This window comes from Taurulus bubalis, assembly GCF_910589615.1.
Source record: "Taurulus bubalis genome assembly, chromosome: 15".
Lineage (NCBI taxonomy): Eukaryota > Metazoa > Chordata > Actinopteri > Perciformes > Cottidae > Taurulus > Taurulus bubalis.
In genome coordinates this window covers 10,661,050-10,674,751 of record NC_136603.1, presented here as the reverse complement: position 1 = coordinate 10,674,751, position 13,702 = coordinate 10,661,050, and the positions used below count along the sequence as shown (strand labels likewise).

At 41.0% G+C, this 13,702-nt stretch overlaps 2 protein-coding genes across 4 annotated transcripts; both read right to left on the bottom strand.

Annotated features, from left to right (window-relative positions):
• Positions 1 to 454: 454 nt before the first annotated feature.
• Positions 455 to 9,554, bottom strand: dnajb2 (DnaJ heat shock protein family (Hsp40) member B2). 3 transcript variants are annotated; one of them, XM_079231382.1, is made up of 11 exons: positions 9,476 to 9,554; positions 6,774 to 6,871; positions 6,106 to 6,215; positions 5,770 to 5,823; positions 5,469 to 5,585; positions 5,090 to 5,164; positions 4,676 to 4,808; positions 4,070 to 4,140; positions 3,487 to 3,783; positions 735 to 806; positions 455 to 575 (listed from the first exon to the last, which is right to left on the bottom strand). In XM_079231382.1, the coding sequence occupies exons 2-10, from the start codon at positions 6,836 to 6,838 to the stop codon at positions 778 to 780; spliced, it is 951 nt and encodes a 316-aa protein (XP_079087508.1). In that variant the 5' UTR covers positions 6,839 to 6,871; positions 9,476 to 9,554; the 3' UTR covers positions 455 to 575; positions 735 to 777. The 3 variants fall into 3 exon arrangements, with proteins under 3 accessions (XP_079087508.1, XP_079087506.1, XP_079087507.1); XM_079231380.1 differs by lacking the exons at positions 455 to 575; positions 735 to 806 and having other exon boundaries at positions 1,461 to 3,783; XM_079231381.1 differs by lacking the exons at positions 455 to 575; positions 735 to 806; positions 9,476 to 9,554 and adding an exon at positions 8,465 to 8,769 and having other exon boundaries at positions 1,461 to 3,783.
• A 380-nt stretch (positions 9,555 to 9,934) lies between these two features.
• LOC306748242 (tubulin alpha chain) lies at positions 9,935 to 13,297 on the bottom strand. Its single transcript, XM_079231387.1, has 4 exons — positions 13,258 to 13,297; positions 11,626 to 11,848; positions 11,255 to 11,403; positions 9,935 to 11,147 (listed from the first exon to the last, which is right to left on the bottom strand). The coding sequence occupies exons 1-4, from the start codon at positions 13,258 to 13,260 to the stop codon at positions 10,170 to 10,172; spliced, it is 1,353 nt and encodes a 450-aa protein (XP_079087513.1). The 5' UTR covers positions 13,261 to 13,297; the 3' UTR covers positions 9,935 to 10,169.
• Positions 13,298 to 13,702: the final 405 nt, after the last annotated feature.

Genomic DNA, 13,702 nt, shown 5'->3' with positions numbered 1-13,702 from the left:
CATTGTAAAAAAATGTATCAATAGTGCATCAAAAGTGAAATCAATAGTTGGAATTCCAGAGTTTTACAGACAGCGACCCCTGCAGCGCAAGGGTGGAATAGCCAAAAAAGTGTATTAAAATACAGTATGTCAAGAAGATATTTTTTTTTTACCTCAAATGACATTTTTGCCATTTTTATCTTCAATTCTGTGACACTAACCCTGACAATTCTTGTTACAAAGATAAACTACCATGGACTGATACAGAGTAGTCAGCAGGAAATGCTTTATTTTCTCTGCTTTATATGTCTAGAAACATGTTTATATGTGTTTCCACCATTTTCCAAGTGCAGGCATAATTCAGATTAGAATTAAGATGAAACAGTGTTAGTTAAATTCCCTTGGGTTTCAAAATACAATCTTTCCAGTCGTTTCGCTCCACAATGAGCTATGTACACACACTCACACATATACATAGAATTAATACACACATAGTATCTTTTATCTTTTGTGCCATGTCATTAAGTGTCAATCAGCAGGTAGTAGCTGTTGTGGGCAGAGAGCGATAAGTGCATCATGAAGAATTGACCTTTGACCTGTAGGAATAGATGCACAATGACATGTTACACTTTATCAGTAATGCAAATACTGTAGGCATCACCTGGTATACACATGACTCCTGAGAAAGATCATCATCTACATGGGGTTTATGGGGCAACTTTTAGGGCTGCTTCAGGTTCACACTGGATCTTTACCTCACAGCAGGGCTAGGGCACAGCACAGCAAGAGCCAATCAGGTTAGCTTGTGAAGGCCTCGAAGTCTGAGTCTGAAACAGGAAGCAGGGAGTGTAAGACAAACTAAAATAAGCTCATGACACGACAATGCAAGATAGGCATTAGAAGGTGATATTAGCATATCGGTAAGTTATGAACCAAATTTAAATGTAAGCGGATGTGACTAGCAGAAAGTACAATGTACCGTATGAGAGAAAAGTGTGAAATAATATTAGGTGGCTATTTCTTTGGCTCGACATGGACATTTACATTCTTAGATTTAAATTTACATTCTTTACTTACACATTTACCAACAAATTAGACTTTGAGTTATTAATTAACAATGTCTTCTTTCTTATCAAGCTAACATTTGCAATGACAATCTTAAAACAATTTAGTTTGCACTGAAAACAGGTCAAAGAGTCTTGCACTAAATAGGCCATGAGAGCAGAGACATGAGAAACAGACTTCAACATCAACATGCAGCTTGTGAGGGAGCGTAAAGGAAGTAAATAAGGACACATTGGTTTGAACAAACCAAGTGAAGGTAAATGTAAACATACTTATCAAGTTCTGTTGGCTCTTGTTTTAAAATGTAATTATATGCTTATATGCTATATGCTTGTATGCTTTTAAAATTTTAGAGATCCGAGAAAGACCAGGTCCAGGAAGTATCGTTCAGATTGAATGAAGGAAAACACCACTGCGGTTCATTTCATGTATCGTTGTTAGTTGAATAGTAATGCTAGTATACTGCTATAGCATGAAATCAGTGACAATTAGTGATAAATGCAGAACAACTACTGCCATGTTCTGAAATCAAAAATCAAAAAACCCAATTATCCTCTTCTGCTCAATCTTTATTTGTTACTTCCCTTTTAACAGTCTGAAAATGAAAATAAAAATAAAACATATGGCACTTTATGAAGTACAAAAAAACAGCCGTATATATATTTGCAAGAGGAATCATCTGCCTCTTTCTCTCTCCATACGCAATAAATGTTTGAAGAGAAGAAATGATAAACCAAAGACAACAGCAATTATTAGAATGTTGTAAAAATGGTAACGTGTTATCACAGCAGTGCTTGACTTTTGCCAGTGATGATAGTTATCTTTTAAAGTGAAAGCATTAATAATATTTACTTTAACTAGTAATGCAATTTAAGCAGTCGGCAGTCTGTGTAGCTTTGCACACTATAAAATAAACCGGAGCAGGTGGGGTTAAGTGTTTTGCTTCAGGTTGCAGTTAATCAACAGATGTTGACAGAAGGGTAACACAGCTGCAGTACTTCCCCTACCCCGACACTTCAAACCAGTCAAAGGTAAAGCAGAACTAGCATTGATTTGGAGATGAAGTTCCATATTTATACAACTTTGCACGGCCATCACAAACACAATGCAGTTGAATTCAACCATTCATACTCTCAGGACACCTGACAACACTCCCAATCGCCAATGTATAGCTTTGACATTAGTGTTTTTATCTAATTTGGCACATTTTCAGTGATTATCCAAGCAAATTAAACACACAGTAAAGTAGTTAAAACACGCAAAGGCACCAAAAGGATCAAAATATGAATACACGATATATGCATTTCCTATGCTGTACACGTTGTAAACTGTGCTCCAACTTCATAAAGTGCTGCCCCCCCAACCTACAATCTGACCAAACATGGTCATGATATTTTAGTAACGGTATAAAGGCCAAGACATGTACATGAATGATGCATTTGATCCTCACTATTGCAACTTTGCAACAGTGTTAGAAGCTGTGCTACCGGTTTGAACAATTCTTGTGCTTCAACTACTTTTGCTCATATTCTAAAAAGCTTTTCTTTTTTTTAACGTAAGTTATTTCACCAGCTTTCAATTTTGATCTTTTGTTTCAGACTGGGCTTGTGCCACAGTTCTGATACATTCCTTTTGCCAGAAGCGCGCACACACACACACACACACACACACACACACACACACACACACACACACACACACACACACACACACACACACACACACACACACACAGCCCTTACTGGGATTTAAATCACTAACAACTTGGCCACATCTAAATTCTTCTGAATCCCACTCTTTAAATATTTGGCAAATTCCCATACATTCAGAAACAATCCTCGCTGTTGCTTCACAATATATTTGATCTGATAGCTGCATTTTGGCAAATATGGAAATGTTACCCTTGGCACTCTCTCTCTTTGAGAGGTGTTAAGACTACATTAACACCTTGGGATCAATTGAGTCTCAACCTCAAATCTCAAATCTAAAAAAAATAAGGCATTGCAAATGCACACACACACACACACACACACACACACACACACACACACACACACACACACACACACACACACACACACACACACACACACACACACACACTGCATTAGCACATAATACACCCACACTTATTTTTCTTTTTCACACTGCCATCATTATTCTTCACGGCAGGTTCAAACTCCTCTTCACTGCTCTGGCTTAGTGGCGTAGTAGTGGCAGTTGTGGATGACTCAGGAGAGAAGTCTGGTTCCCTGGTTGCCTCTCCCTCCGGTACCCACCCAGCTTCAGGCCCTGAGCCCATGTTAAACTGCCCCTCTTCATCTCTCTCCCCTGCAAGCACCTTTTCAGTATTAGCTGCATTCAAATGTGTAGTCTTAACAACCCCGCCTCCTTTGTGGCCACCAGTTGTGTCACACATGACTCTGCCCACACCCCCAGCACCTGATATGAAGTTGGTAGCAGCTGCTCTCTGCTGGGCTTCCATTTCTGACAGACTGCATGCCAAAGCCATCTGCAGCTCTTCATCTTCTTCGTCATCCTCGCTGCTGCCCGTAAGCCCGTAGTTGTAGAAGGGAGCGGAGCTAAGTGACCGGTGTGTCGGTGCAGAGTGAGGGCTGGGGTGGGATCTGTCAGAATCGGCAGGTGATCTGTTTTGTATTTGTGGCTTCTGAGGTGTGTGACGGGGCTGTCCCTCTCGTTGGCTCAGCTCCAGAACGAGGGCCATTTCATCCTCCACACCTGGGAACAACGGACAAAACAACACAGGTGTGTGCGGCAAATGACCTGTACTTGTACAGCGCTTTTCTTGTCTACACTAAAAGCACTTTAACACTTTATGCCATTCACCCATTCATACAGTGACAGCAGGGGGCTGCCATGCAAAGTGCCACTTTCCCATCAGCACTAACTAACATTCGTACCTATTCATACACCACAGGCACAGCCTACGGCAAAATAGTTTGAAGAAAGTGAAGGTAAAGAAAACGATTCATATACATAATACATACAATGTGTAGAGTCTTACCATTAATTAGGACACTCTTTAACACCCCATCCTCCTCAATCTCTGTTCTCTCTTGCCCATTCTCCTTTACCCTGTAAGCAAGGCAAATACAGAGAAACATGGTATAACATGTTTTCATCAATGTGTGTGTGTGTGTGTGTGTGTGTGTGTGTGTGTGTGTGTGTGTGTGTGTGTGTGTGTGTGTGTGTCACTGTGGTACTTTCTCTAATCAACAGAAATGCAGAGCTAATCTTGTAAGGCATACTAACTTAACTTAAAGCTACAATGATAACTTGAAAAACACAATGTGATCGACAAATAATAGTTTGCCACACTTGGTTTGCAGTTATATAATATTTGCATGCAAAATGTCGTCACACACTAGGCAAGATACAAACCAGTGTTAATTCAAGTTTCAACCTAGTTTAGGTGAACGTGTTACATTGGCAGGTTTTTGAAAAGTGTACGGGGGAAATTAAACTGTACATTTATGACAATTTTCAGATAATTTTAAAAATATTTCACTTTGAACCCAGACTGCATCTATGTTGGAATAAAACAAATTAAATATTTGACAGAAATGTATTTCCCAGGTTTGGTAAGTTTTCTAAGAACAGCCTTACGTACTTCTTGGTGGTGGTCCGTTTTCCATTTATGATACGAGTGGAGGTAGAAACGGATTTGAAGTTGCCCATCCCTCCGCCCATGCTGTCCATCCCATTCAGACCACCCAAGGAAGAGGAGAAGGAGGTAAAATCAGCTGAAGAAGGACAGGAAAGCCAAAGAGAAAAGAAGAGAGAATGATTATTTTTAATTATTTTACAAAATCTCAGTTTGTGCAAAGACAATACCTATCCTGTGAGCCTGTCACTGGACTATTCTCTAACAGCTCTTATCGCTGCCCTCGCTGCAGTGCGTGTATAGTGATTAAAATATGATGCAGTTGTTCAGCGCCACTGCTCATGAAGTTGTGGTCACAATATGCAATGCCTGTACAGGATGCTGTATTCACCATGCACATGTCTGCATGTAACTGTTCACCTCGTGCTGAAGGAAAAGAAAAGAACCGACTGGGGCCGAGGCGAGAAGACGAGCCTCCAAAGGATGAGAAGTCGTCTGGATGAGAGAAAGAGAAAGACACTTAGAATTACTTTTACTTTTTTTATACAAACTAACTAAGAAGTTAGATTTTATGTAAAGCAATGGGATCTTATGTTTTTGGGGTGAATGGTGTTATTATTGCTCAACAAGTGAAGGAATACAAAAAGGGAGATCTCCCAAAGTTAAAAATTCCAGAGGGAAATTACAATTACTTCAATAATAATATTAATTCCCCCCTAATGTAAATAGTAGAATGTTTAATTTTCAAACAAAATATTCATAAAAAATCAAGTCCAAATGATTATTGTGTATGACTTACCAAAAAAGTTAGCAAAAGGATCCTGGCTGCCAAAAAACTCTCTGAAAACCTCGTCTGGGTTGCGGAATGTGAAGGTGAATCCTGGGATATCTGATGAAAAGTCTGAGCTGGAGGAACCTGGAAAATGAAGGTGTCAGGGTCAGGTGGATGAAGAGCAACCAATAGAGAGAAAGAGCAGACAGAGAAGAAAACATATTAGGGTTCAAGTGAATGAAATGGAGGGAGCAGGAAAACATGAGGAAGGAAATATGTGGAGAGGCATAGGCAAAGAGAGCAGAAAAGAATGAAAGGTTTTATTTACCTGTGTGTTGCATTCTGTTATTTCCATATCTGTCATATGCATCACGCTTACTCGCTGTAGCAGAACAGAATGGAATTTAATTTAATTAAACAACAATAGAGAACCACATGTCTCTCTCTTTTCTCATGCAACACAAATTAAACAATAAATGTACGACATTGGAAAACTGATTAATGGGCTCTGTGAATAAGTTCGTCCCTGAAGAGTCGGACATTTTCTCAACAGCCACTTCACAACACACACACACACACACACATACACACACACACACACACACACACACACACACACACACACACACACACACACACACACACACACACAGCCCTGACTTACTGTCAGATAGGACTTCATAGGCCTCCGACAGTTCCTTGAACTTTCTCTCTGCTTCCTCTTTGTTGTCGGGATTTTTGTCTGGATGCCATTTCAGTGCCAGTTTCCTGTACCTGAAAATTACAGCACAAACATACATACAATATAATAATATAATATAATATTAATTAATTCATTATTATTAATATAATATTAATATAAATATAATATATATATAGATGGATAAAGACATGTACTAGTACAATGGTCTTTTCTACAACAAGCAATGCACTATGGAGAGGCTTGAAGAAATAAGACACCAGGGAGACCATTCTATGCTTTTGAGAAGTCTGTATTTATCATACCAGTGGTTCTCAAACGTCTATTTGTGGGTATAGTTACCATGTATAATGAGATATTGTATTTTGGGAATTTTTTCATTTTATCCCTCGTGTTCTGGATGGGAATGTTTTTGTGGTCGAAAGTTCATAAAATCCAGACACAGAAAACTAAGAAACTGCTAATCTTGAGGTGAAGAAGACTTATATAACCTGGCGATGTTAAGTAAGAATGTAAACTAAAAATATATATTTTAGAAGTTGTAATTTAGATTGAAGTGAAATATACCTTTATTGTTCATAAAGTAATAAAAGTGAGGCCTAACGAGAGAGAGAGACTCCCTGGATACTCACGCCTTCTTGATGTCATCCTGAGAGGCTGTTTTGGACACTCCCAGGACGTTATAGTAATCCACCATGTTGCCTCCTGTCACTCCTCACCACACCGCACCCTGAAAAATTGTTTTCTTTTGAATACAGAATATACTCCACTCTGATTGGACACTCACATCCTGCATTTACCAAATTCCTGTCTGAATAAAACGTTTGAAAATCCTTGGTATCTAAGGTATTTCCTAAAATCCCAAAAAGGAAAAGTGACGGCACTATGTTCATTATGTATTTACTTTAAAGGCAAGTGGTCATGTACAACAGGGGGAGTATAAGCAATGGCTAAATAAGGCAATGTAAACCCAGTTGTTTATCATTCTGCACATCAAAGTGTTGACAAATACACATTATGGAAACATGTAATTCCCTTTTTATGTAATTTTTTTTCCACTTATTTCACTTGTTTAGACCTGTTTTTGGGACTGTGTGGCCGTCTGCAGGCAAAAGTTGGTCGACATCAACTTCACTACCTTGTTAGTTTTGCTACATCTGTTATGTTAGGACACCTTTTACTGTTCACAAATGTTGTTTGATGGCATCATGCAATTCCCAGCTTGCTCTTCCCAGTTTTGACTAATATGCAAGAGTAATTATATACACCTGTGTGCTGGTTGTTAGTTAGTGTCTATAATATCTTTTATTTTGGTTTCATGGTCAATGAAATTCACCTCAACCGATCGTTTTCCTGATGAAAAACTAAATTTCCAACAAAATTAATCTCAAAAACATTTTGCCGAAGAAGTCAACATATCAAGTTCAGCCAGCATTTATTTATTTTTAAAGCTGCTGATCTTTCACTAGGTATAGGGATGAGTCATCATGCATCCCAACAGCAATGAGTAATGATGAGTTGACTGACACATCTTTTCAGATGAGAATCAATACTGTGATAGTCTCACATTCATGGCCATGATTAATGTGTGGGTAAGGGATAATAATAATAGTCAATGCGGTTAGAGCTGTTTTAAGGTTTATTCATGAAAAGACCAGTGTCTTATCTCAGATACATGCATGACGAGACTCATACAGACTTCAATAGGCTGAAGGACCTATAGATGGATGTTCACGCATTTTTAATTCAAAGGTTAAAATGTGAACCTTTTCAAAATAAAATGTATTCATTCATTTTCGACTCACTTGGAGGTGTGCCCTAAGAAATGACAAGACCTCAGTGCAGTCAGTAGTTCTATTATAGCCACAGTCAGAGTCACCATGCCAATCTCATTAGTGGACTTCAGCGGGTTTAGGGCTGAAGGGGACTTCCAGAGTGAGATACAACAACTCAACTTAACTTTCTATGGCCCCTCGGGAAACAGCCATGCGCTCACTCAAGTATAATTACTATGTTATTTCTAGCGTCATGGCATCTGACAACTGGTGCTGACATGACAGTAGGCCTACGCAAACTTACATACACGGGCAGATGCCCTCGAAGGCGCAGGTGCAGTCTATATTCAAGTGGATATGTAGAATTAACATCAAAGGGTACCGTGAACATGATTTGTTTTGTTTTCGCGGTTGACACAAAAGTTCCTATTATGGTAGCGTACGTTGGACGACGAATTCAACTGTACAAGGGAATAACTACACCGTGTATTGACAGTGGGTACAGCCGCATTCACAACCAGCCATTAGCCAAAGCTACACGGACCTACCGTCTCGGTTTTTCGGGGATATTAGTGAGCAGTTTAGCAGTCTGTCCGCCGCTTTTGGAGCGACAATGAATGCGTTATGAGAGCGGCTCTCTGGTATGCGCTCCCCCGCTCTTCTCTTCGTGACAGCCGCACATACAGCCTCCTCACCTCGGACTCCTTAATTCTCTCCACCGCCCCGACACAAATACTGTCCACTAAGACCTCTAGTGTGTCTGCGGTGCAGCGCTGTGCCTCTGCGGTCTACTCTACGGTCCCCACCGGGGGAAAGAAAAAAACAAAACAGGCGGACGCTCAGCCCTGCTGGCCTCTTGTGCCGTTCTAAGCCGCACGCGCACGCGCTACGTCACTATCAGCTGAGAGAGAGAAATAGAGCGTCTGGAACATGCGAGAGTTTGGAAACGTCGTCCCGGACCCGCCCTGCCTGTTGCTCCGTGCTATAAATGTGGCTCAACCAAATGAAACTTCTGGTGGTATAGTCACGGACATATACACTATCGCTACCCTTTCAGCCAGACATGCAGACCAAATTATCGCGTATTGGTTTTCTAAATAATTTCATGTCACTGTGTTACCAAAGCAGTGGTGAAATGTTGGCCAACTGCTAAGGTAAATATGTTTAGGGACTTGTACTTTACTTAATTTATCTGACAGCAATAGTTTGGACTTTTAGATTTAGTATAGGCCTACAAACACGTGGTCAATATATAGAATATTAATAATTATAATACATTGAAGCGCGAACATTGGGGATGACCAACCTTAACCGTAAAATACTTCTAACGCATTTATTATGAGTATGATATTGTCCAATATTATAATATTCAGGCCTGTAATAATTTCATTTTCACAGGGGCGATTCTGCTGCATAATAATACCATAATACTTTAAGCACGATTTACTGATAATAGTTCTGTTCTTATAAGAACAGAACTATTAACTACTAACTATTAAGATCTTGAATACATATTAGCCCTTCATAAACTCACTGTTGAGTGAGAGCACAGTACTTACATTCAGTAGAACAGAGAAATGTACAGGAGTAGGCTTTAAGCGTGACTCATCGGGATCACACAAGCTCACAGACTGGTCAGCCAGGTTTCAATGACCAAACAAACATCAATAGGACTACAAAATGAACCCACAGAACTTTACGAGCTGGTCACCTTGTCCCCATCTACTGGCTGAGAGAAGCAACTGCAGGTACAAGACCGGCCCAGCCCATTTTGTACTTGGATTATCATCATGGTACAAAAAGGCAGGAAAGATCGTGCAGCTAGAAGTGTCTTTGTAAATGAATAGGAGCTGCACTTAAATACACATTCTGAAATCCAGCATTACATCGCAGAAAAAAACATTTATATTTATTGTCAATCTAACAAAAGGTATAATCTGCAAGAACAGTTCAATGCATTATTCATCAGTATGGGATCACTTGATGCAGTGCTTATTTGTCTCTAGGTTAGCAAGGTATTGGGCGATTGTTGTTGTAGTAACCTACAACGAAATATTTGCTTAATAGACTGCCAATGCTGGATGAGTTCATGAATGATCACAATTCATCATTTGAAAGGTTCATGAGAACATTTTATTGATAATACTGATATTGATAACTGACCACAGGTTATAAGAGTATTGCTGGGAATGTGTCGCATTCATGATAACTTTTGGAATATGTGATAGTAAAGCCCGGATGATGTTTGGCCCTTCAGTACTCCTCTCCCTCTTCATCCTCATCTCCCATGCTGTCAGTGCCAACCTCTTCATAATCCTTCTCCAGGGCAGCCATGTCTTCTCTGGCTTCTGAGAACTCTCCCTCCTCCATGCCCTCCCCAACATACCAGTGGACGAAGGCTCTCTTGGCGTACATGAGGTCAAACTTGTGGTCGAGACGGGCCCAGGCCTCAGCGATGGCTGTGGTGTTGCTCAGCATGCACACAGCCCTCTGCACCTTGGCCAGGTCTCCTCCAGGAACCGCCGTTGGAGGCTGATAGTTGATGCCCACCTTGAAGCCTGTGGGGCACCAGTCCACGAACTGGATGGTGCGTTTGGTCTTGATGGCAGCAATGGCAGTGTTGACATCTTTGGGCACCACATCACCACGATACAGCAGACAGCAGGCCATGTATTTACCATGACGAGGATCACACTTCACCATCTGGTTGGCTGGCTCAAAGCAAGCGTTGGTAATGTCAGCAACAGACAGCTGCTCATGGTAGGCTTTCTCTGCAGAGATGACTGGAGCATAGGTGGCCAGAGGGAAGTGGATACGAGGGTAAGGCACCAAATTGGTCTGGAACTCTGTCAGGTCAACATTCAGGGCTCCATCGAAGCGAAGTGAGGCTGTGATTGAAGACACAATCTGGCCAATGAGTCGGTTCAGGTTGGTGTAACTCGGCCTGTCAATATCGAGGTTCCTGCGGCAGATGTCGTAGATGGCCTCGTTGTCCACCATGAAGGCACAGTCGGAGTGCTCCAGTGTGGTGTGGGTGGTGAGGATGGAGTTGTAAGGTTCCACCACTGCGGTGGAGACCTGGGGGGCCGGGTAGACAGCAAACTCAAGCTTTGATTTCTTTCCGTAATCAACAGAGAGTCTCTCCATCAGCAGTGAGGTGAAACCAGAGCCAGTACCTCCACCAAAGGAATGGAAGATGAGGAATCCCTGCAGGCCAGTGCACTGATCAGCCTGTAATTGTAAGAATGTAAAAAGCAATTGGCAAAATATTTCGTAGTGCAAAAAACAAGTTGAATGTACTAGAAACTTGCACCCTCAGCACTCTCAGCTTTTCTCACCAGTTTACGAGTCCTGTCTAGAACCATATCAATAATCTCTTTTCCGATAGTGTAGTGTCCACGAGCGTAGTTGTTGGCAGCATCTTCCTTTCCTGTAATCAGCTGCTCAGGGTGGAAAAGCTGGCGGTAGATTCCTGTACGCACCTCATCTATGAAAGGAACAATTGCAAACAAGAATAAGAGCTAATGATGAGGTTTGAATGTTATAAACATTATATTTCCTCAAGAATGTAAACGGCAATTCTTTGCTTTAAGTACAGATTGTCAAGAGTGTTCGTAGAGTATATTTTATCTGTTATAAATTAGGAGCTGTGGAGGCAAAGGTATTTGTAAGTTCATGTTTATTTAGACACTAGTTACTCATTACTGACCGATGACAGTAGGTTCCAGGTCGACAAAAATGGCTCTGGGAACATGCTTTCCTGCCCCTGTCTCACTGAAGAAGGTATTGAAGGAGTCGTCTCCTCCTCCAATGGTCTTGTCACTGGGCATCTGTCCGTCAGGCTGGATCCCATGTTCCAGACAGTACAGCTCCCAGCAGGCATTGCCCATCTGGGTTCCGGCTTGGCCGACATGCATGGAAATACACTCACGCTGAATAAAAGAAGGGAGAGAGGTTGGTTAAAGGAAACTAATACATTATGAGATGTTCATTTACTATCCAAATGCAAGTTTTACTGCATTGCTATAAGGGTTTTCTGATTCAACACTAACTGCTTACAAATGTATTGGGGCCTTTTCAGTGGATGTCAGGTCAGCTCACAAGAACATTCAGTTAAGTGGTTCACATTTGTATTAAAAAAAAGGCAAAAGAAACAAAGACAATCTCTTGGATTGCATTATTGCTCTATGGTGCAGATGCTATTTCTTTGAACTTCATGTCTAAGGACAATATTTGGTATGGTGTCTGCACTCAGTTCGACGCGCAGTTGACAAAGAGACGTTGACTCTTGAAAACTGGTTTTGGAATGCTTAAGCTTTCGGCTGCTTTAAGCACCGATGAGCGAGCCAACGTTTAAAAGAAAGCAGCTGTTAGATTGTCCAGAGTCTGTAATTGTTGTTGCTAAAGGAGAAACAGCAAACGTAGGCAGGAAATGTAGCTACAGATGAAATGCACTTTTAAAAACCCTGAAAATACATTCCTTGTAGTTTCCTAGAGAAAATAGAACATAAAAACTAAAGCACTATATGTGGCAGACAGGAAGGCCATGTCCCAAGAAGATGGAAAAAGCTTCCCCCACTTCTCCATCCTGTATCTCCTCCCTCTCCTCACCCCCTCCCCTTTTGAGTCTCTCTCCTCCCCCATCCTGTCTAGCTGCATAGTGCTGTGTAACAGTCAGGGCTGTCTCCCTCTCCCTCTCTCTTGCTCTCTCCCTCCCTCTCTCCACATCTTTCTCCAACTAAAAACTCCTAACAGCTGCAAAATGGCTGCCAACTTCCTCATACTGAAGGCCAGACCACTCCTCTTTTCTCTGTTCTTTCTATCCATCCCCCCACTGCCACGATTACTCCGATCACTCCTTCTTAGTCAACGTTACTTTAATTCTTCAACAAATACATAAGGCTCCGCTATTTTGATTTCCTAGTAGTTGCATATGTTTTTTCTTTTTTATGACCTCTGAAGTTCATCACAGAAAAAATGACAAAGCAGTCCAACCCATGTAGTGTCTGTCATCTGACCTAGATATGTTAAGCGTAGAGATGACTTATGGAGTCTTGTTGTCCTAAATTACTATCCCACGGCATGCCTCTTCCTGAATTCTCACCAGACATGCCCTAAAAAGTGTCATTACATAAATCCCACTCAAAACTACTGTCTACTTAATAAGATAAAGCTGCTGTTGGATCAGTAAGCTTAAACTCCCTAGCAAGAGGCCTTATGAGAATTAAAGAGGCCTGGCTGTTTAATCCATCTAATGCTGAGAAGCACAGACAAAGGGAGGCTGAAGGGAAGAGAGAGTGGAAATTTTAAGGTATACGTCATCAGCCAAGCTGTTACTCACCATTTTGTCTGCTCGTCCTTCGACTGACGTTGAGGATTCAGATACAAGGCAGAAGTGTGGAGGAGAGGGAGAGTCAGGGTTTATATAGCCAAGGATGTGGAGGGGGCAGGCAGGAAACCACAGCAAGCAGCTGCATAGCTCATTGGCAGGAGGGAGCAGCAGTTTAAAAAAAAAAAGAAAAAAAGAGGGAAGTCCCTAATGCGGTCTGTCATGTTCTCCGCCCTTTTATTTATTTTCTTTGTCTGTCAGTTTTAGATTAGACGCTTATGTGTGGAAACATGAACCTTTTACATTTTCTTTTTGATCAATTTACCCCTAATTTATCATGTTGTTTGCATGAGAGTTTAACGCTTAAATTAGTTATGTAGGGAATTTACCAGTAGCAAGCAAAATGTTCACCCCCGAAAATGTCTCAGCTTATAATATACAGTATATCCATTTAACA

Excerpts from the sequence above, each read along its gene's own strand:
- dnajb2 (XM_079231380.1), bottom strand. The coding sequence starts at position 6,838 with ATGGTGGATTACTATAACGTCCTGGGAGTGTCCAAAACAGCCTCTCAG. Across the intron at positions 5,586-5,769 it reads TAACAGAATGCAACACACAG|GTTCCTCCAGCTCAGACTTT; the intron begins GTAAATAAAACC and ends TTCATTTTCCAG. Across the intron at positions 3,784-4,069 it reads AAAGAGTGTCCTAATTAATG|GTGTGGAGGATGAAATGGCC; the intron begins GTAAGACTCTAC and ends CGTTGTTCCCAG.
- LOC306748242 (XM_079231387.1), bottom strand. Across the intron at positions 11,404-11,625 it reads CCTGGAACCTACTGTCATCG|ATGAGGTGCGTACAGGAATC; the intron begins GTCAGTAATGAG and ends TTCCTTTCATAG. Across the intron at positions 11,148-11,254 it reads TAGACAGGACTCGTAAACTG|GCTGATCAGTGCACTGGCCT; the intron begins GTGAGAAAAGCT and ends TTACAATTACAG.